Genomic DNA, 21,829 nt, shown 5'->3' with positions numbered 1-21,829 from the left:
AACTCAATTTTAAAAAAATCTCAAAAAAAGAGAAATATTTCAAATTCGACCAGTGCTTTTCTGTTGAATATGATCCCAAGTGATTACATTTTCGTTTAATTCCTTTCCCTTAAGGGGGCAACACTTTAGTAAGTTTATACATTTAAACTAATATTCTTGGAATTCTATCAATAGGGGAGATACTCTTATTGAGAGAATGTGTAATTGAAGCAATTTATTTTTCTTAAAAAACTCAAAAATGTGACAAAATCCTTATTTTTTGGTCCTAGTGGGAAGTTCTGCCATTTAGCCTGCTTTAAAGAATCTGCCTAAGTTAGGGATTTTTACTTGTAAAAATTTAATTTCTTATATATTGTGTACTAAAATTGTAAACGGTGACTGGAACCTCAGCTTTTGAGAATTCTGAGGGAATTTAACTATTTTAAGTGGCTGTTTCCTGGCCCCAAAACAATTCATACTTTTGTGAAAGTTTTTTTTTAATTTATTATTTAAACCATATATAAATGAAAATAAAATTTATTTCATACTTTTTTTTCCCCTTAAACATAGTAGACTAAACATAACTGCTTAATGATTTACTTGATAATTTACTAAATGATGTGGTATTATTTTGCTTTAGTATATTACAAATACAGTGATGCCATTAGAGTTTTTTTGTTCCTCTAACATATATTGAATTTTTACTGTAAGCCAGGCACTGCTTTAGGCATAATATCGCTATAATTTTGTACTAAGTATTCCCATACTTTGCATTCTTGGCCCAATTTTATACTTTCCCCTTCATGCCACTGTCTAGCATAATGCTAAGAGTATAGATTCTGGAAACAGACTGGTAAAATTTGAATCCTGACTCCCACTTAATAAATGTGTGACTGTAAGCTACACAACCACTCTTTCCCTCAGTTTTTGCATCTGTAAGCTGGGGCCAGTGATGTAACCTATTTCGTAGGGTTATTGCGAGAGTGTAAAAAAACACATGTGAAATGTTTGGAACAGTGGCTGGCACAAAGTTAGTGCTGTAGAAAGTGTTAGTCATTACTACTGCTATGACCGTTTCTGTTACTTTGACTTCTCAGTGTTGTCAGCCTGTTTGCCCTGTCTCCTCTTTTTAAATTTCTTTAATCTTAGAAAACAGGAAACTAAGCTTGCTGAAACTAAGTGTAAAATAAGAGTAAATTAACTATATAAAACCTGAGATTGCCTTTCAAGAAAACGAAATGGCTTGACATTACATTTTAGCTACTGAGAAACTTCTTTCCTTAGACATAGCCTTTAACAGGCTGTACTTATAGATGAATACTGAGGAAAAAGAAATAAGAAATAAAATTTATCTTAATAAACAGGACTTGTTTTTCAGGGAAAAAGATCTTGAAGAAGCTCTGGAAGCAGGAGGTTGTGATCTTGAAACTTTGAGAAATATAATTCAAGGGAGACCGCTGCCTGCTGATCTGAGGGCTAAAGTTTGGAAGGTAACTGGAAACTAAAACAAATAAAATGTAATCATTTAAGAATAATATTTTAGAATTTTTATTTTCAGTTGTTTTACTTGCAAAAGATTATAATCTTATGAACATGCCACATTTAAAAATTTTATCAAACAGAGCAGCTTAGTAAAATGTGTGTTTCCATAGTGGTTTATTGAATTGGTATATTTAATAATTTAGGCTTTGAGAGGTAATTTTTTTTCTTTTGTAGCCATTAGAAATGATGTTTATGATGATTGTTTAATGAAATGGAAAAATGCAACCAATGAGTAAAATAGGATATATAATTGTAGATGTAGAATGATCTCAGCTATGTTAAAAAAGGATGGGAAGAAGTAGGCATCTGGGTGTTACAGGAGATTTACAGGAGTATTACAGGAGATTTCCTTTGCTTTATTTTCCTCTTCAGCTGCTCTCCAGTATGTGTGTGTTATCATTTTTTAACTTTAAATTAAGATTTTGTTATGATTAAAAAAAGAAATAGTTACCTTGTTAAAACATGTGTAAACAAAGGATAAGGTAAAAATCATCTGTTACCTACCACCTATAGGTAAAACGCATCTTTTTACTTTTTCCCCCTCTGCACATATATATGTAACAAATGGAATTATGCCTGTACATAGCATTCTGAATGTTTTATTACAGGAATTTTTAAAAACACGTACAAAAGTAGAGAAACTTGTATAGTGAACCCTCATGTACCCATCACTTAGCTTTAACTATTGTCAACAGTTGGCCAGTCGTGTTTGATTAGTATCCTCATTCTTTCCTCACAACCCCACCCACCGGATTATTTTAAAGCAGATCCTTGGTAGCACACTAAAATAATTCAGTTTGAAAGTCTGAAAGTTATGAAGACTTTTAAAATAATTGTAACACCATTAAATTTAAAAGAATAGTGATTACTTAATGTGTCTTCACATGGCTGAAGGGATGGGGGAGCTCTCTGGGAGTCTCTAAGAGGGGTGATCCTACTTATTAGGGCCCCATCCTCATGACCTAATCGCTTCCCAAAGGCCCCACTTCCAAATTAGGGCCTTAGGTTTCAACATATGAATTTGGGGGAGGGGATGCAAACATTCAGTCTATAACATTGATGATGTTTACTTGAAATAAATTTACATATGTAACTATGTAAATATTTTGTGTAATTTATTTGATTCACCTGATTAACATGAAGTAGTAAAATTTAATCTAGATATATTACTTTGTAATTTTTGAAGTATGCATTATTATTCCTAATAATACAACATTATTATATTAGGCCTCCATTATTATAGCATATTTTCCAAGAATGAAAAATAACATGTGAAGCTAGCTTTTTTTTTTAAATCTTTCTTCCAGATTGCTCTAAATGTTGCAGGAAAAGGAGATAGTTTGGCATCATGGGATGGTATTTTAGACCTACCAGAACAGAATACTATTCACAAAGATTGTCTGGAGTTAATTGGTAGGTTAAATAATTGTTTTCAAACAGCGAAAAATTTTGCAAATAATAATTTTTGGGTGGAGGAGTCACTCTTTAGTAGAGTTATCTTGTTATAATTTGGGGTATGTTGAATTTGTAAAGGGCTAATAAATAGTTTTGGAACTTCTCTTTTGAAATTCTTATGAAATAATGTCTAATATTTTAAGAAAGAGAGTCTGATTTTTAATGTTACTTTTGCATTATATTTTTTTAACATTTTTTATTGATTTATAATCATTTTACAATGTTGTGTCAAATTCCAGTGTAAAGCAGAATTTTTCAGTTATACATGAACATATATATAACTTCTGCATTATATGTTTATTTCTTCAAGTACTTCTACAGTTTTGTGGCAGTTTTTAAATAGCTTTTTGTATAATTGAAGATCTGTATGATTGTATACAGTCCTCAAATGAAAGTCATAGGTCAAGATCTGTTATAGAAAAACTTGTAAACCTTGGGTGAATAGGTTTCCAGTCACCTCATGAGGTCTTTTTGAAGGTTAAATTAATTTGATTTGTATTTCTCTTTTTTAATTCATCTGTAGTCCATTGGTGTCTTTTTGTTTTTCTCTATGTTATATTTTAGTTGAATTATTGATTAAGTAGACTTTTGGGTACTGACCTCAGAAACATTGCTGATGTGGACAAAGGAAGGGAATTTGGTGGTGGAGAGTGAATCACTTTCCCTCCCCTTGACAAAGCTCTAGTTGCAGCTGCCCATCTTGAGGTAGATGATAATCTGTTGTTTGGAAAATACTTTTTTGCTTTTCAGAAAGGTGGGTTACGCTTACCTTTCCTACTGTCTGCTTTAGATTGTCCATTCTTATGTTTAACATATATATAGGTCAAGTATATTAAGTTAGTAAATACTGACTAGCTAGTAAATATGAGTAAGTATAAGGAAAAATGTGCTTTTTATGTAGTTTTATTTTGCCCTTGGCATTTTCTAAATGCAGTAAGATAGAATTGTATGTTTGTAAATAAGTGTTATATCCAAAAACTGAGCCTCTAACAGATGCCTGGTGACTTTGTTTTGACACTTATTTTCTAGGCCAGCTTTCAGTGCCAGAAGAGAAGGCAGCAGAATTACTTTTGGATATTGAATCTGTAATTACCTTTTATTGTAAATCACGTAACGTTAAATATAGCACGTCCCTTAGCTGGATACATCTACTCAAACCATTGATGCATCTTCAACTTCCACGCAGCGATTTATACAACTGCTTTTATGCTATCATGAATAAGTACATTCCCAGGTAAAATGTGATTTAGTTATTACAGTTTTACAAATGAATGAAGGCCTAGATTGCGTTGAACTAAAGTTGTTAAATTTACTGTGGTGGTAAAGTAAAATATTCAAATAATGTTTACAGTTGTTTGAATCATAATTGTTATTAACTATTTTATGTTTATAAACATTTTGTAAAGGATTCTTTAATTAAGAATTTATGTTTCTAAAGGTTATATATGCAGCATAACTATACTTTTTTGGTGGTATTTCTATTTTAATTTCTTACTTATAAAATAAAAATAACATTATAGTGTCTTAAGTAAAAAGTAAAATTTTTGGAGTGCTGCTACTGTAAGTGAGGTGCTGAGGTTACAGCTTGGAATGTAGTCTTAGAAATACAGGCATTGAACAAGTAATTAGAAATGTGCAGAGTGTTAGAAAGGTGAAATATAGAGTGCTATGAGAGTGTGTAACGGGGGTGATCTAACTTTCCCTGGAGGTCAGGGAGGTTCTCCCTGGGCAGGTGACACTTAAATTGAGTCTAGACAGATGTGTAGGTTGTTGTGGAGAGGAGAGGAGTTGGCAGAGGCGGCACTCATGAGGCCAGAAAGAATTCTTGTAGTTCTCAGTGCTGTGGATCAGGTGGTTCGGATTTTAGAACCAAAAGGATCTTGTGACATAATCTAGACCAGTGATTTGGCTGCACAGTGAACACTGGATATGCATTGGCATCAGTGAAGGAGTTTAAAAAAATCCTGATGCCTGTTTACATACCTGACTGATTAAATTTCTAAAGAGGACATCCATGCTCAATGTTTGTTTAGGCTTAGAGCTTTTTAATTGATGGCAGTGTGCAGCCAGAGATGCTGTCCACATTGTAGCATATATCATTACTTTATTTCTTTTTATTGCTGAGTAATCTTATTGTATGCACATAGCACACTTTATTTACTCAGGCAACAGTTGAAGGACATTTGGATTGTTTTCACTTTTTGCCTATTATGGTCATGCTGCTGTGAACACTTCTGTACAAGTGTTTGTGTGGACTTGTGTTTCATTTCTTTTGGGTATGTACGTAGGAGTGAAATTGCTGAATCATATGGTAACTCTGTGTTTAACCCTTTGAGGAGTTGCCAGATTTTTCCACAATAACTGCGTCATTTTATGTTCCCACCAGCAGTGAATGAAGATCCCGGTTTCAATACATCCTTGTCAGTTTTTTTAAATTATATCCAGACTGAGTGTTGTCTCATTATGGTTTTGATTTGTATTTCCGTGACAAGTAATGATTTTTGACATTTTTTTTCATGTGTTTAGTGGCAGTTTGTCTATCTCCATTGGAGAAATGTCTGTTCAGCCAAAGAACTTACTTAAAACATACTGGTCCTTGAAGCTCCCAATATAAATAGACTATGTAGAACCATGTAGATTTTTTTTTAAACTCCCAGGTGATTCTAATGTACACCAGTTTCTTTACAGTTTGCTTTTTTAGAGACTGTACGTCTACCATCATACCACTTGTTGAAATATTTTATATATGTGGAAGGGTAGTATGGCATAATGACTTAATGCCCAGTTTCTGTTACATGACCTGGGTGAGCTACTTTACCACAGCTAAGCTTCAGTTTTCTCATCTGTAAAATGGGGATGGTAACAGTATCTTTCGTATAGTTGCTTGTAAACATAAAACGAGATAACTTTGTAAAGTATCTGCTATAGTGTCTGGTTGCATGGTTATTTCCTCAATAAATACTGACCTTTATTATGATAGCCTGTACTTAGAGCTGTTTACATTTTTAATGATTTATTAGGCACAAGGAAACAAGGCAGGAAGTGGTACAGTTATTCAGTAAGGTCAGTGTTTGGCACCTCCTGGGATTCACCCTGAGCATCTGGTACCCAGGCCACTTCAGCAGCTTCTAAGGCTCTGGGTCCACCTTTTTGAAATGTTCACCTATGGCCATTTCAGACTTGTGCCTTTGCTTAAGGATTCCTAATTGAGTACGTTAACTGTGAAGCTAACCGGAAGCCTTCCTAGGAGTTTCTTCTTCTTTGACAGGGAGGAAGGGAGCTGGACTTCCTCAGGACTATGCAGATATCCTTTTGGGATCTAGAACTTACCAAAATAACTAAGTGATCTCACTGTTTTCGGTAGTCCTTGGAGTCCTTTCTTTTGAGTGCTTCCCTGGGTTCATCTGGAAAGAATCTCCCTAGAGTTGGCTGTACACCTGCTGTTTCTACAAACTTTTTTTCAGGTCTTGTATATGAGGTGTTAACAAGAGACCTCTGCCCAGTTGTGTCAGGCTTGCTGTGAATGCGATGGTGGTTAGATGTTCTGGGGAAGGGAGGGGAGGTGGGTATTGCAGGAGGATCAGTTACTGATATGACCATTTCTGACCTATTAAAACAAGAAACTTTGCTTCTCTTGTCTTTTAGGGATTGTTCTCTGAAGGGGAGACCATTTCATCTTTTCCGATTACTCATCCAATATCATGAACCTGAGCTTTGTTCTTTTCTTGATACAAAGAAAATTACTCCTGACTCCTATGCACTCAACTGGGTAATAAAGTGAAAGTAGGAGCACTTAATGAAAAATAGCTTTCTATAAAACTATAGTTAGGATTTTTTTTCCCCAAGGAAGAGAAAGAAAAGCACTAAATTATAGACCATTACAATTTAAACCAAAGGGGTACAATTATTGGCATTTCAGAAATCATTATTTTGCTTTTCACTTACATTAACTTAAATGTAATATGAAGTTTAGCCTTTTGTTGTTTTACATATATATGTAAATATATGTAACATTTACATATATATGTATATAATATATGTAAATATATGGATCAGTTCACTTTAAAACTTTCTGTGATTAAATTGTTGATTGCATTTATAAGAATTGATACCCAGTCACAAAGAAAATGACTTAAAATTATTAAATAACTAATATAAGAGAATATAAAGTACATCTCAGTGCTCTATCATTCTGCATTTGTATTTTAAATGGAAAGTTTTATTATTCTAGGTCAGTGATTCTCAAACCTTTTGGTCTTGATCTTTTATGCTCATTTATTGAGGATCCATAATTTATGTGGATTATGTTGGTTAGAAATTAAGAAATTTTAACCATCTGTTAATTCATTTAGAAGTAGTGATAAATCTAATACATGTTAACATTAAGAGCTTATTTTTAAATGAAAAATAACTATATTTTCCATAAGAAAATCAGTGAGAATAGTGACATTTTTAAATAATTTTGCAAATCTCATTAATATTTGGTTAGATCACAGGCAGGTACATTCTCGTATCTGCTTCTTTATTCAATCTGTAATGATATCATACTTTATGTAGCCTTTGAAAAATTCTATTGTTCATTTGTGAGAGAATGAATATGAAAAAGGAAAAATCTAAGTATTATTATGAAAATAGCTTTGACCTCACAATCTCTCCTGGAAATACTCCTGGGGAGTTCCAAGTCTCCTTAGACCACACTTTGAGAACTGCTCTTCTAGGTTAACTTAAAGATCTTTCTAAAACAATGATTGGGTGCTAGAAGAATATTCAAAAATTTAACACATTCCTTGATCATATCTTACCTAACTTTTCTTCAGAAAGGATTCCATATCTGCCACTTGTTAACTGTTGATTAAAGACACTTAGCCTCTGAGCTTTCATTTCCTCGTCTATAAAATGGGAATACTAATAGTACCCACCTCTGAGGGTGATGGGATTAGGAAACAATCAGGAAATGGTGAGGAGAGAATCCTAACTGGTTTCAGCTCTGGCATGCTAAATCTCAAATTGCAGCAGCCTACTCTTTAGTTCCCTCTTGGCTACAGTCTTGTCATTTTGAGTAAAAATAATAAAATACCTGTAAAATTGTAGTTTCTCTGAGATTCATTAAATCTACTTACTTGTGTGGAAGTAAGAAACTTTGTTTTAAGCATTCTGGTACTTTAATAAAGATCTCTCTGGTGATATCATGCCTGGGAAATGGCATTTCTGTGGCCAGAACTCTGAATTAGTATTCCGTGCTGGTAGCAGATTTTAACTGATGACTGAAACAACCAGCTTCTCTTTGTTCATGCCCCAGGTAACTTCATTCTTGCTGCTGGTATCATATCTATGGAATGGAGTCCTTTTATTTTTCAATCATGAGATGAAACAAAACAAATTCCTAAATCTCAAAAACTCATACCTGTGAACAAAGCAGTGGTAATTTCAGTTTAGCTAAGTGAGTTTAATGATGACCATATCTTGCTCTTCTGTTTGTGTTGACATCTTCCATGTTGTAATGGCAGTTTTTAAATAACTACAGAAAACATCAGAAGCAGTGTGTACTTCAAAAGCTTTGTGGTCACCTGCAGTAGCAGTTACATGGGCTGCAGAGTCGTGGTCCTTTTTTCTAGTCCAAACACTACCACTCACGAGCTCTGTGATGCTAGGAGTTATTTAATGCAAGTCTATTTTCTAACCTGTAAAACGGGGAGAAAAATTTGTACTTTGAACGCCTGTTGTGAGAATATTTAAAATAAGAGTTATTTATTAAAAGATACATGGTAGTAGTTTAGTACCTGGCACTAAACATACGTGTTCCCATTTGCTCCCTTTAGTCATTAAATATGTTTTAAATTTAAACCTGTAGATGGGATTGTTTCAGTGTCTAATAAAAATGGAATGACCTAAAAACATCACTGAATTCATGCAGTTTAAAGCACAGTTGAGCGCTAGAGAAGCTTATACATTAACAATTATTTTATTTGAAATAGAAAACCATAGAGCTGAAACCTAATGAGGGACATGAATGTTGTCTCACCTATTTCAAATGAAGTAAAGTAAGCTTGGGAAGTAATTCGCCTTTATATTGCCATTAAAATTTCCCTTGATGCTCTTAATTTAAATTACCATGCTTGATCCTCACAATTACCTTGCAAGTTAAGTACTGTAATACTTACATCATAGAGCTGGTGGGTAACTGCTAGTTATTACGCTATGGCACATATGTGCTAGTGTATATATACTAGGTTAATTATCTTTCTTTTCACAACAGTGATAGAAGATAGGTAGTAGTATTCCTTTTTTTAAACAGAAGTAGAAATGGAAGCTTAGAGGTTAAGTGACATGCCCTAAGTCATACAGCTAGTAAGTGGCTTCATTGTGCCTCGAATCCACATGTTCTGTCTTTGGGTTATGTACAGTAAAATTAAGGTGTACATTTAAGCAGACAGTTTGATGTGTTACGTATTTGCCTCAATATTTTTAAAAGAGTAAGTCATCTCCAGTGGTTTATATCTCTCATTTCATGTCCTAATTACAGCTTGGAAGCCTTTTTGCATGTTACTGTTCCATTGAAGTCACTCAGGCAATATGGGATGGATATCTACAACAAGCAGATCCATTTTTTATTTATTTCTTAATGTTAATAATCCTTGTTAATACAAAGTAAGTATCAAGTTGGCTAAATTTTTCTCTGTTCTCAGGGTGCTCTGTTAATACTTAACTCAAATTCATCTGATTCTCTTTTACAGAGAAGTCATCTTAGCACAGGAGTCTGACAGCAAAGAAGAAGTTATCCGTAAGTATAATTTAATGTGGAGAAAACATTTCAAGTCACTTACTTTTCTAAAACTCAATTTCCTCATCTATACATTTAGGAGATTAGTCTAGAAGACTTCTGAGGTTTCTTTCAACTCTTAGACACTCTTCAGCTACAGACCTCAAAGACTGTTTCCCCTGATTTTACTACCCTCATTCATTCCTTCCATATTTTTTTACTCTTTCAAATTTTTCTCAGATACTGTTTCTTCAGTTTCGTTGTTCAACTAAAGTGCCCTCCTTTCTCTCCTCTTCCCTTCCTTCTTCCTTAATTTCCCTTTAAATACTCAGCTCTCGTAAGCATCTCCATTGTTGAAATCTTGGTTCTCCTTTTGGATTCTCCACAGTCTAGACCCTACATGGATCGAGTTACTTTCTCTCTGTATTGCCTGGCACTTTGTACTGTCTGTGTTTTAGTGTTTATCTCACTACTTTATATTGTTTTATCTTTGTATTTCTCAAACAAGACAGAGTTCCATAAGTCAGGAACCATTTCTTGTCATTTTTTATTTCCAGGGGCCTGACATTTAATATGTGTTTGTTAAATAAACCACAATCTTCCAGTCAAGGCTAATGAATATGATTTGATTGCCCGACACCACCATTCACTAACAACAGAATTGCGTTAGCAGTTTCAGCTCCTTTTGGGGGAATCCACTTCTCCCCAAGGAGTTTTCGGTGCATCACTGTTGAGATTCCATTTAGATAGTTATAATGTTGAAGATATTCCAACTTTGATATGTAAATAATGTTCATTATTCACAGGTAAAAATTTTTATATTATAATATGTTTATGATTGTAGAGTTCTTGGAAAATACTCCATCCAGTTTGAATCTAGAAGATATAGAAGACCTTTTCTCTCTGGCTCAGTATTACTGCAGTAAAACACCAGCTTCATTTAGGAAGGTATGAAACCAGAAATGACCTACTTCAGTATTTCACATCTTGTGCATTGTTTTATTGTTTATGTTGTATCCACATCAGGTAAAATACTCTAGGTTGTCATTCTTTTCATGTGTTACAGTTTTGTGTGATTTTTTTCACTGTAAATACTCTCCCTAATGGAGAAACAGACATTTAAAAAGATAGTATACAAATACACTAGGAACCCTTTTACCTCTACTCTGATTATTATTTCTGATCAATCATGAGAAAATTGACTGTGAGGTATTTCTTAAATTAATGCTTTCTTGACTTTAAAAATTATATTACAAAAATCTGATGAAGGGTGTATAATTATACCTGCTTTATCTGAAGTTCAGCTTTGCACAACCTTAATGACATGGACCCATCTTTTAAACAAAGAAGGGTCACTTAGCTCCACTGAGACCTAGAACCTTCCTCAGATCAGACAGGTACTTTCAAGAGAAAGGACACCAGATTAAAAGCCTGAGTGGTGTGAACTCCTAGAAAGTAAAACTTGAAGAAGCAAAAGCTAATAGTGCAGGAGGCACAGACTTACATTTATAAACGGTATGTGACCTCAGGTGCTCATGAGAGCATGACTGTCTTTTCTGTTCAAGATGTTGTACCATAATAATTGCTAGTTGGAAGTTATGTCTCTGAAACATTAAAATAAGTTAAAATATGTTCAGTATAGTGTGTTCAGAAGGCAGATAAGAGAAAACTTTTAAGAACATTTCCCTCAAAACTAATTAATTACAAAAGAGATTTATTTCTGGAACTAATTTCAGCTATTTTAATAATTTCCTTATGTAGATCACCTCAGTTCCCCAAAATGTTGACTAAATTAGATGGAGTTAGATGATAGGATAGTGACTATGATACTGGATGAAAAAGAAATCTTATCCTTTTTTTTTCTTCAGTCTTTTAAGAGAAATAGCTTTTATTCTTCAGACATGGTAAATAATCTGCACTGGCATTTGCTAATTAGAGCAGTCTTTAGCAGTATATTATACAATTAATGCCATGTTTTTGTTTTTATTATGTTAAAATATAGAAAGTTTGAGTAACCATTTAAAAATTTAGTATTTAAATATAGGTAATAGTATTAAAAAAAAAGCTATGTAAAATGTGGGGTTTTTCTGTAGTCTTTCTTTTTTTATTTTTTATGAAGTGTAGTTGATTTGCAATGTTAATTTCAGGTGTATAGGAAAGAGATTCAGATATACATACACATATATATACACACACGTGTTTTCAGTTCTTTTCCATTATAGCTTATTATAAGAAGTTGAATATAGTTCCCTGTGCTATATAGTAGGTTCTAATTGCTTATCCATTTTTATACATAATAGTGTGTATCTGTTAATCTCAAACTCCTAATTTATCCCTCCTCCCCTTCCCCTTTGGTAACCATAGTTCGTTTTCTGTGTCTGTGAGTCTATTTCTGGTTTGTAAATAAAATTTGTATCTTTTTTTAGATTCCACATATAAGTGATATATAATATTTGTCTTTTTTTATCTGCTTAGTCTTTCATTTTGTGTGAACTCTACTTTATATGTAGTCTCTCTGTAGCTTTTAGCCTATAAGATTTGAGATGATAAGTTTTGAAAATCACATGACTCAAAGATATTATATAATTATTTTACTTTTTATCTTGGTCTATTAAGAATAGTTTTAGGAAGAAAGTTTGATTTTATTTTTTTTTTCGTAATGTTTTAAAAACTCCTCTTTACACAGGATAATCACCATCTATTTGGTAGTACTTTGTTGGGAATTAAGGATGACGACGCAGATCTGAGTCAGGCTCTTTGTCTGGCCATCTCGGTGTCAGAGATCCTTCAAGCAAATCAGCTTCAAGGGGTAAGTTAAAAAACCCTGCTGTTTGTCAGAGGACTGTCCCCTTTAAATGCGAGGAATCAACATTTTCTCCCTGTTTGTTGATTCTTGCAAAATTAATTTACTATAACAATGAGGCTGTTTTGCTTTTTTTGAATGAGTAACATGTTAAATCTTCTGTCCAGATGCTCATTTTTAAACTGTTAGCTTGTGTGTTATTTTAGTTGTCAACAATTATTTTTGACACCAGTTTTTGTTAATTGCCAAATCTTTCTTTATATATGTATTTTATTATTATTATTATTATTATTATTTTTTTAATGGAGGTACTGGGGATAGAAACCAGGCCCTCATGCATGCTAAGCATGTGGTCTACTACTGAGCTATACCCATCTTCCCTTTTTTATATTTTAGCAACTGAATGTTGTATGAAGTACTTAAAGGGTGAATTTTTAACAGTTAAATTCCTGGTACTTACGTAGCTAATTTAATTACATGGTTTAATGCCAAAGGCATGTTACAAAGGAGGATTGAGAATATATCATAATTTTCTATCTATTGCTGTCTTCATGAAAATCTCATGAGCCAGTTTTTTCAACATACGTTCTTTATTGCTAACAATGTGATAGTTAACTACGTATGTGCATTTGGAAGGTAAGATGTATTTTGAAGATGGAGAGAAGAGGAATGGTTGTGGAAAGGCAGGCCTTTTACAGTAGTTAAAACAAGCATTTCACATGCTTTTATTAGAACTATTATTAAAAAATAAATCAAAACATGTAATCCAGTTTAAAGAGACCCACGTGAACATCTTCAGTTCAGATTGGCATTGAAGAATGTCCTCTCACCCCTAAAGACATTTAATCCTTGTGTGAATTAAATTGTTGATGTGTTTGTGGGCTTATTTGCAGAAATAGGAATTGTATCTAAAGCTGTGTTTATTATAATTACATAGTGTTTTTTAAAATGTTTAACATTATATGCATTAAATTATTAAATTCCAGTATAATTGGTTTTATAGCTCAGACTAACATTCTCCTTCTACATATTTTAAGACTTTCTAATAAAGAACAGTATATACAAAATGCTTTAACTCTTTAAAATGAATACAGTTATTAAGATCTTGAGGTTATTTTCTTACATCTGTATTATGTAGGTCTTCCTAATTATATGTGAGGTTGTTTTCTTACAGCTGTATTATGTGGGTCTTCCTAATTATATGTGTTCTTCTTCCCTTGGTTAATTGTTTAGATTATATGGTGTAAAATGTGACCCTCGTGGCAAATTCTATCATGTCAAATATTGTTTCCCTTTTAGGAAGGAGTCCGGTTCTTTGTGGTGGATTGCCGTCCTGCAGAACAGTACAATGCTGGGCATTTATCAACTGCTTTCCACTTAGATTCAGATCTGGTTGGTATAAATGCTGATTAAAAGTTTTTAGAAAGTAAGAGAAGAGTGGATTTTTTTTCTTTAGCCCATAAATAAATATACATGTACTGGATTGGGGAGGTTTTTCTTTCTGCTTAAGGAGAGAGTCTCTGCCCATATTAAAGTGTTGCTTTTCACCCAGAACACCCTTTTGACATCATAAAGGGTACATGAAAACACTGTTAACTAGGACTTACTGTTGCTTTACCATTGTTATGTCAGTAAATTCTAACCTTCTTACTGTGAGCTACCTGATGGCACATTTAGTGCCTTGCACCTAGTAAGTACTCTGTGAATATTAGCTCCTCTTATGATTGGGTGATTATTCTAACCCTTCTCTTTCATCATGAGTACTTATGCATATAATAAACTAGTATTTATGAGGTAGTATCTGACGTATGGGTGCTCAGTTATTAAAATTGCTGTCCTAGGGTCACTTTAATTAAAGGATTAGATGAAGTAGATAATTAAATATTGCCAGAGATGCTTAGAGCATTTGGTAGAGCTGAAACTGACATCATTTAAGCTGTTCCGGTCCTTTTTCTATGCTAATTTTAAAAATTTATTCAAGTGATTCATGAATACTTGATTTTTCTTTTTTTCTTTTTTTTTAAACATTTTTTTGATTTATAATCATTTTACAACGTTGTGTCAAATGCCAGTGTTCAGCACAATTTTTCAGTTACACATGAACATATATATATTCATTGTCAAATTTTTTTCAATACTTGATTTTTCTTAAACAAAGAATATCTCCAGAGTTAATAATTACTATCAGCTTGTTTAATCTTCCAGACCTTTAATATGTATTTACATATTTCTTATTCACTTTTTTTTCTTTTGAATTTTTTACTTAACAGTTCACTTGCATTTTCACTTAACCATTTCTTAGAGATCTTTTCATTTAAGTACATTCTTTTTAATGACTGTATAGTGGTCCATGGTACAGATATGCCATAGTTTATTGCCTGATTGATGTACATTTGAAATGTTTTCAGTTTTCTTGTAATAAAACAATGCTGTAGTTAACATCCTTATACATATTTTATGGACTTGTACAAACGTTTCTGTAAAATAGAGTCCTAAAAGTAGAATTGTTGGATTGAGGGGTGTGGGCATATAGAATGTTACTAGATACTGCCGTATTGCCCTTTTAAAAGGCTGAAATCAGCTTATACTTTACAACTGTAAGTGAGAATGCTTTTTTCATACCATCAGCATTATTGGACATTACCAATTAAAAAAATTTTTATTTATTTTATTTTGGGGGGAGGGGAAGAGGTAATTAGGTTTATTTATTTATTTATTTATTTTTTAGAGGAGGTACTGGAAATTGAACCCAGGACCTCATGCATGCTAAGCATGTGCTCTACCACTTGAATTATACCTTCCCCCTCAATTTTTTTATTTTACAGGAATGATGGGTGAAAAACAGTGGTCATTCCTAGTGATGTTGAGCATCTTTTTTCAAGTGTGCTGTTAATTTATATATATTCTTTTACAATTTTTTTTTTTTTACAAATTACAAATCCATTTTTCTATTGGATTTTCACTATGCTTTTTATGACCATTTTAAACAGATTTTTGTATTTATTGGCATACTTGTTTTCTTGGGGGTAAGAAATTCTTTCCTTTGTTATCTCTAGTACCTGGGGTAGTGCTGATAAATAAATGGCTCCTGCTATTTCTGACTGTCCTCTAAGAAATACATGGTTTGCCATATAAGTGGAAACTAACAATATAGCTTGTTTTGATGTATTGTTTTTGCCGTGGGCTCTTCTACCCATTGTTTAACTTTTCTTGTCATGATACCTAAAGACACTGAAGCTTATTTAGGAAACTAACAGCAAAACAATTTTTTTTTCTAGTAAAGTATTTTCTTTGTATAATTTAATCTTTATGTACATTTTTAACTTTTGTTTTCTAGTGTATTAAAGGTACATTTATACTCATTTCTTTTCTCTTACCCTGGGGATTTATTTATAAGCACCTTTTTTTTTTCCTTCATTTTCATAGAAGCAATTTAAATATTTTTTTCCCCCTGGAAAAAAATTTCAGGTTTTCCAAATGTATAGGAAACACCTTAAAAAACATTTTTTTAATGGTCTAGATGCTCCAGAATCCATCCGAGTTTGCACAGTCAGTAAAATCCTTGCTGGAAGCCCAGAAGCAGTCCATAGAGTCCGGCTCCATTGCCAGTGGGGAGCACCTCTGTTTCATGGGCAGTGGCAGAGAGGAAGAAGACATGTATATGAACATGGTCCTGGCACACTTTTTACAGGTATGCCGACAGATTATTCCAGTTTTGCTTGGTTATTGCTGTCACCTTTAAGAAATTCTCATAGGTAATTTTGTGCTGTTGTCTACATTGTCAAATTTGTCTATTTTTTTAAACACCTTTTTGGTTTTGTGTCATGCCAGGAAAGGTCTTCTCCCCCAGATTTTCTTGCATGCTTTTATGATTCATTCTTTTTTATGTTTAAGTCTTGAACCATCTGGAATTTAGTTTTATGTAAGAAATGGGGTAGGAATCGAAAAGATTTTTTTTCCCAAATAGCTAGCCAGTTGTGCTGTCTATTTGAAATGCCACCTCTTTAATGTACTGAATTCCTTGCATCAGGGTCTACTTCTGGATTATTCTGTCACATTATTCTCTGTCTGTTCGTGCCCTCATACTTTTTACAGTAGCTATATAATTCATTTTAATATCTTCACTTTGAAATCAAATAAATATACATATATACATATTCACGATATAGCCACCTCCTTTTTGTGTTTGAAGATTGTCTTTAGCACAACTTATTTGTATTAGTGATTTTATGCAATCTGTCACTTTACCTTCTCTACAAAGCTTCATTTAATGATCGCTCTTTATTAAAGATTAGTTGTTTATTAGGCATTCTTTGGTAGTTTATAAAGTCCTCATTATGTGTGACCCTGAACAATGGAGTCAGGAAGACAGTAGGCATGGTGTTACACAAGCCACTCAATTTGTGTCCTTTTTACGGGGAATTGGGTTTGAGAAAGTTAGTCTAAAGGACAGTCCTTGAAAGACAAACTCAGAGAAGGAACAGAGTATTTGAGGGAGGGATTATAAAATAATTTTATGCCTTACTGGAAGAAAGGTTTTAGAAATTTATACAGAATAACAAAATACAAAAATAGGAACTCAAACTCATTTTACTTATAAATTTAATTGGCCTATTCTAAGAATTCTCTGGTACAAACCATATATTGTGAGGGGTGTCAGATGGCAAGAATTTGGAATACTGTGAACTTTTTTTTAATAATTCAAGTTCTTGATGTGGTTTTAGAAATTTTCCCCCCAATTTTTATCATGGGAAGTTTCAAATAAACCCTGAAGTCGGGAGAATTGAACTCTATAGAAGATATAACCACATTATCACTGTTACACTTTATTATGATAATCAACTGGTGTTTGAGTTTCCTTGATTTTCTCAAGATCTAAACCAGGAGATTTCATTTGTTATCTTTAAGTCTTTTTTAATTTATAGGTTTCCTCTCTTAATTTTTTTCTTACATATACATTAAAAAAATTTTTTTTATTTACTTATTTTATTTTAGTAGGGAGGGGAGGTAATTAGGTTTATTTATTTTTAAAGGAGGTACTGGGGATTGAACCCAGGACCTTGTGCATGCTAAGCATATGCTCTACCACTTGAGCTATACCTTCCCCTTACATATACTTCTTGGAAAAAACTGGTTACTTTGTCTTGTAGAATTTCTCACAATCTGGATTTTGCTGATTGCATTCACATGTTGTTTATCATGTCCTGTCCCTGGTATTTCCTATAAGCTGGTAATTAGATTTAGAGACTTGATCAGAATACTTTTAGGGGAATAGGAAGTCCTGGGTGGCGTGTACTTCCTTAGAGGTAAATACTGCCCAGTCTTTTTGTGTGTGTTTATCATTGCTTAGATTCATTAATTTTTAGTAGTTTGTAAAATGTTAACATTCTGTGATTTCTTCCTTATAATTAGCTGTATTATTTGCTTTTATATTTCTTTTTTATAAAGAACCTGAAGTATTTTTGAAAACTTTTAAAAACCATTCTAGTTATATCTAAAATTACAATTTAACTGATTTTGGTTTGACTTTTTATTGCACTATGGGAACTATAATATGTATAAAATTACAGCCTTATTGGTAGCCATGAAGTTGTCTCCTTCCCACCCAACCACCAGACCTTACAATACACAGGATAAATGTATATACCTCTCTGCGCTGAAGTCCAAAATGTCAAAGGAAAGGAAAAAACAGAAATTTAGAATATAACCTTAAATTGTACCTGTTAATGCTTATAGAACTGTCAGAAGTTTTAATTCAGTTGCATATTGGAATAATTTGAATTTTATTTTCCATTTCAGAAAAACAAAGAATATGTGAGCATTGCCAGTGGAGGATTTATGGGTAAGGTTTAAATTTATTCGTCCCTTTGCCTCCACTTTTGAGAGGAAATTATATTATCACTGGAGCTGATTTGGAGTGACCAAATTAGTTAATGGGTACATATTCTGTTCAATCATCCACTATTTTCCAAAAAGGCAAGGCCAGTAGGATATACAGATAACAGACAAACATAATAGACAATTGCAATGAGTGAATATTTAGTGGAAGACTATTTTACACTTTATTTTATTTTTTTATTCAAGTTCAGTTGATTTATAATGTGTTAGTTTCTGGTGTATAGCACAGTCGTTCAGCTTTGTGTGTGTGTTTGTATTCTTTTTCATATTCTTTTCCATTATAGGTTTTTATAAGATATTGAATGTAGTTCCCTGTGCAATACATTAGAACCTTGTTGTTTATCTATTTTATATATTGTAGTTTGTGTCTGTCCTAATTTATCCTCATCCCTCCTTTCTCCTTTGGTAACTATATATTTGTTTTCTATGTCTGTGAGTCTGTTTCTATTTTGTAAATAAGTTCATTTGTATCTTTTTTTTTTCTTTTTAGATTCCACATATAAATGATACCATATGACATTTGTCTTTCTCTGTCTGACTTCACTTAGTATGATAATCTCTAGGTCCATGTTGCTGCAAATGGCATCATTTCATTCCTTTTTATGGCTGAGTAATAGTCTATTTCATATACATACCATATCTTCTTTATCCAGTCATCTCTTGATGGACACTTAGATTGCTTCCATGTCTTGGCTATTGTATATAGTACTGCTGTGAATATTAGGATACATGTGTATTTTTGAATTAGAGTTTCCTCTGGATGTGTGCCCAGGAATGGGATTGCTGGATTATATGGTAACTCTATTTTTAGTTTTTTAAGGAATCTGCCTACTATTTGGAGAACTTTTTAAATGGATGTGTTTAATTAGCTTGTATTTATAAAAAAATTTTTTTTGTAAAGATGGGTGAAAAACTGCCCACATGACTTGTTTTTGTGAAGAAGAAGAAATAGATAGGACTGGGAACAAGAGTAAGAGGAATACTTTACATTGTATACCCTTTGTACTATTTGCTTTTTTGTTTTGTTTTGTTTTCATTTTATTTTTAAACTTCTTGAAAGTATTAGCTGCTTATAAAGTGTTGACTGAATGGAATAATACGAATAAGCTGATGTTTTCAAATCTGCAGATAATATCTGGTAATTTAGGGTAGTAAAATATTGACAGTCTCTGCCAGCAAACATTTAAGGATCTATGAAGGATTAGGTCAGGGTAATAAGACTGAAAAAGAGAGACTGTCTTTTTTTACAAATGATGTTATATAGGGATAGAAGTTGCATCTAGTAGACAAATAAGCCCTGGAGTACTAAATGCACAGTATAGTGATTATAGACAATAATATTGTATTATAATCAGCAGACTTGCAGAGACTAGATATTAATTATTCCCACCACAAAAAAAGAAATGGTAATTATGTGACATGACAGAGGTGCAACTATTGCTACAATAAAAATCATAATACAATAATATAAATATCAAATCAACATTTTATACACTTTAAATGTACAACTATGTGAAGTATAGTTCAGTTAAAAGATAAAGAACCTATCTTACATTAGGAAAAGATATAAATACTGAACTGTAACTACTAGGAAAATTAATAATAAAATTAAATTAATATTTGTTGGAGGGAATAGAATCTTGAGTTTGAATCATGAGAGTCTTGTAAGATTAAGTTTTAACTTAATATCTTCTTATGTTATAATTTAGGATTTTTCATAGGTTAGGGCCTATTTCATCTTGGTCTTTGTTGATATTAGTAAGAATTAATATCTCTGTATATCATGGCCAGGTAACTAACTACCTTTGAGGCTCATACCCAGAGTGATCTACAGAAGGGGTTATTTGAATAGGCACTAATGTTAAGCAAGTATTGGCCTAAGGCCCAGTGTTATTTATTAGGAATTCTGTGACAACATGATATGAAACTTGGTTATTAAGCTTGTTTTCAAAAGTGTCTGAAAAGCATTTTTTATTAGTATATATAGTCTGGGTTTGGGAAGTTTTTTCTAAACTATGAAGTATTTCTTTTTCAAGAATAACCTCCCTTTCCATAGCAGTTAATGCCTAAGACTACTTCTTTATTATGAGAAGGATTAACTGATGTTTCCTTTGGATAAACAAAAGCCACCTTAGATTTTCTATTAATCCTTTGACATAAAAATACTGCTAAGATTTTTTATTAACACCTGAAAGACTGTCTTCCCAAGAGGAAAACATTAAGCCTATGTATACAATTATTGTCACCCTTCAGGTCAATTAAGAAACGTTTTGTGTGTGCAGAGAGGGCTTCAGAAGGAAGGAAAAGGGAGACATTTTGTAGCCTGGGGTCTTTTACTCCTTTATAGCGGCGCTAAAAGAAATACTCGTGATTATGCCTTTGAATCCTTTTTCATTCAGCTATGACATGTTTATTATTCTTCTCCAGTAATGAGTCTTTCCAAAGGGGGTTGGTATGTCAGGATTTTTTTTTCTTCTTCCTGTTTCTCTTTAAGCACTGCAGCAGCACCTGGCAGACATTAATGTGGATGGACCAGAAAATGGATATGGCCATTGGATTGCTAGTACCTCAGGCTCGAGGAGCAGTATCAATTCTTCTGTTGATGTAAGTGTACATGTAGACTATGTCACCAGATTTGAATAAATGCCCAGAAAAGGTGATTAACAACTAAATACCCACCATAACAGAAATGGGGTCAAAATATTTCAAACACATACCGTGAGGAGTCATATTATTGTGAGGTTAAAGAAATGATGGGAACAGGCCTTCACTGCTAAACTAGCCAGGAGTTCTGGTGGTCCACATGCTGAATTCAGGTTTCTCCCTGTTCAGCTGCATCTTGGTATGACCTAGTGACAATTTTCTACTCCAGTTTAAATATCATATCATATCTAGTCCAAATATCTACTCCAGCTCAAATATCATGAATATCATGGGGATAATTCTGAATCCTATGACTAGCTAGGACTCTAAAGTGAGCTGGTTCTGGGACTCTCCCAATTAGTTTGGGCGCAGAGGATGCTGAGGTTCATGGTCACATCTCCTGAATACCTTATCTGTTATCCCTCCTCCCCACCACAGACACCGTGAGTAGGACTTCAGTCCACCCATAATTGAGGAAGGGCCAGGCAGAGGAAGACAAGAACTAATTGCCAATCTCTTTATATTTGATTTTTAGTTATTGAGATGTACATTACTGCAGGGTTTTGCTCTAGTGGGTAAATCCATTCTGTCCTACTTTGGAAATATTTGGGCAATAAGTCTTCTGTGCATTTTTAGTACTTCATGTCGTTTGAATTAAGTGTCATTAAATCATTTTCTTAACAAGTAATAGTCCTCATCTACCTAATGATAATTCTTTAAATTAGAAATACAAGGAAAATTCCAGTACA

General features: G+C 33.1%; 1 protein-coding gene across 3 annotated transcripts in view; it reads left to right on the top strand.

Annotated features, from left to right (window-relative positions):
• The window catches only part of TBC1D23 (TBC1 domain family member 23), a 51,111-nt gene that overhangs the window by 16,213 nt on the left and 13,069 nt on the right, over window positions 1–21,829 (top strand). For all 3 annotated transcript variants that reach the window (XM_064496045.1, XM_010978472.3, XM_010978471.3), the window contains exons 2-13: window positions 1,358–1,469; window positions 2,829–2,934; window positions 4,006–4,210; window positions 6,622–6,745; window positions 9,500–9,624; window positions 9,711–9,757; window positions 10,581–10,684; window positions 12,423–12,545; window positions 13,839–13,931; window positions 16,060–16,230; window positions 18,339–18,381; window positions 20,932–21,041. In XM_064496045.1, coding sequence (XP_064352115.1) covers window positions 1,358–1,469; window positions 2,829–2,934; window positions 4,006–4,210; window positions 6,622–6,745; window positions 9,500–9,624; window positions 9,711–9,757; window positions 10,581–10,684; window positions 12,423–12,545; window positions 13,839–13,931; window positions 16,060–16,230; window positions 18,339–18,381; window positions 20,932–21,041 — 1,363 coding nt within the window. The remainder of the gene's footprint in view (window positions 1–1,357; window positions 1,470–2,828; window positions 2,935–4,005; window positions 4,211–6,621; window positions 6,746–9,499; window positions 9,625–9,710; window positions 9,758–10,580; window positions 10,685–12,422; window positions 12,546–13,838; window positions 13,932–16,059; window positions 16,231–18,338; window positions 18,382–20,931; window positions 21,042–21,829) is intronic.

Source organism: Camelus dromedarius, chromosome 2, assembly GCF_036321535.1.
Source record: "Camelus dromedarius isolate mCamDro1 chromosome 2, mCamDro1.pat, whole genome shotgun sequence".
In the NCBI taxonomy this organism is placed as follows: domain Eukaryota; kingdom Metazoa; phylum Chordata; class Mammalia; order Artiodactyla; family Camelidae; genus Camelus; species Camelus dromedarius.
Note: the sequence above shows the minus strand (reverse complement) of the source record. Positions and strands in the feature narration are given on the sequence as shown.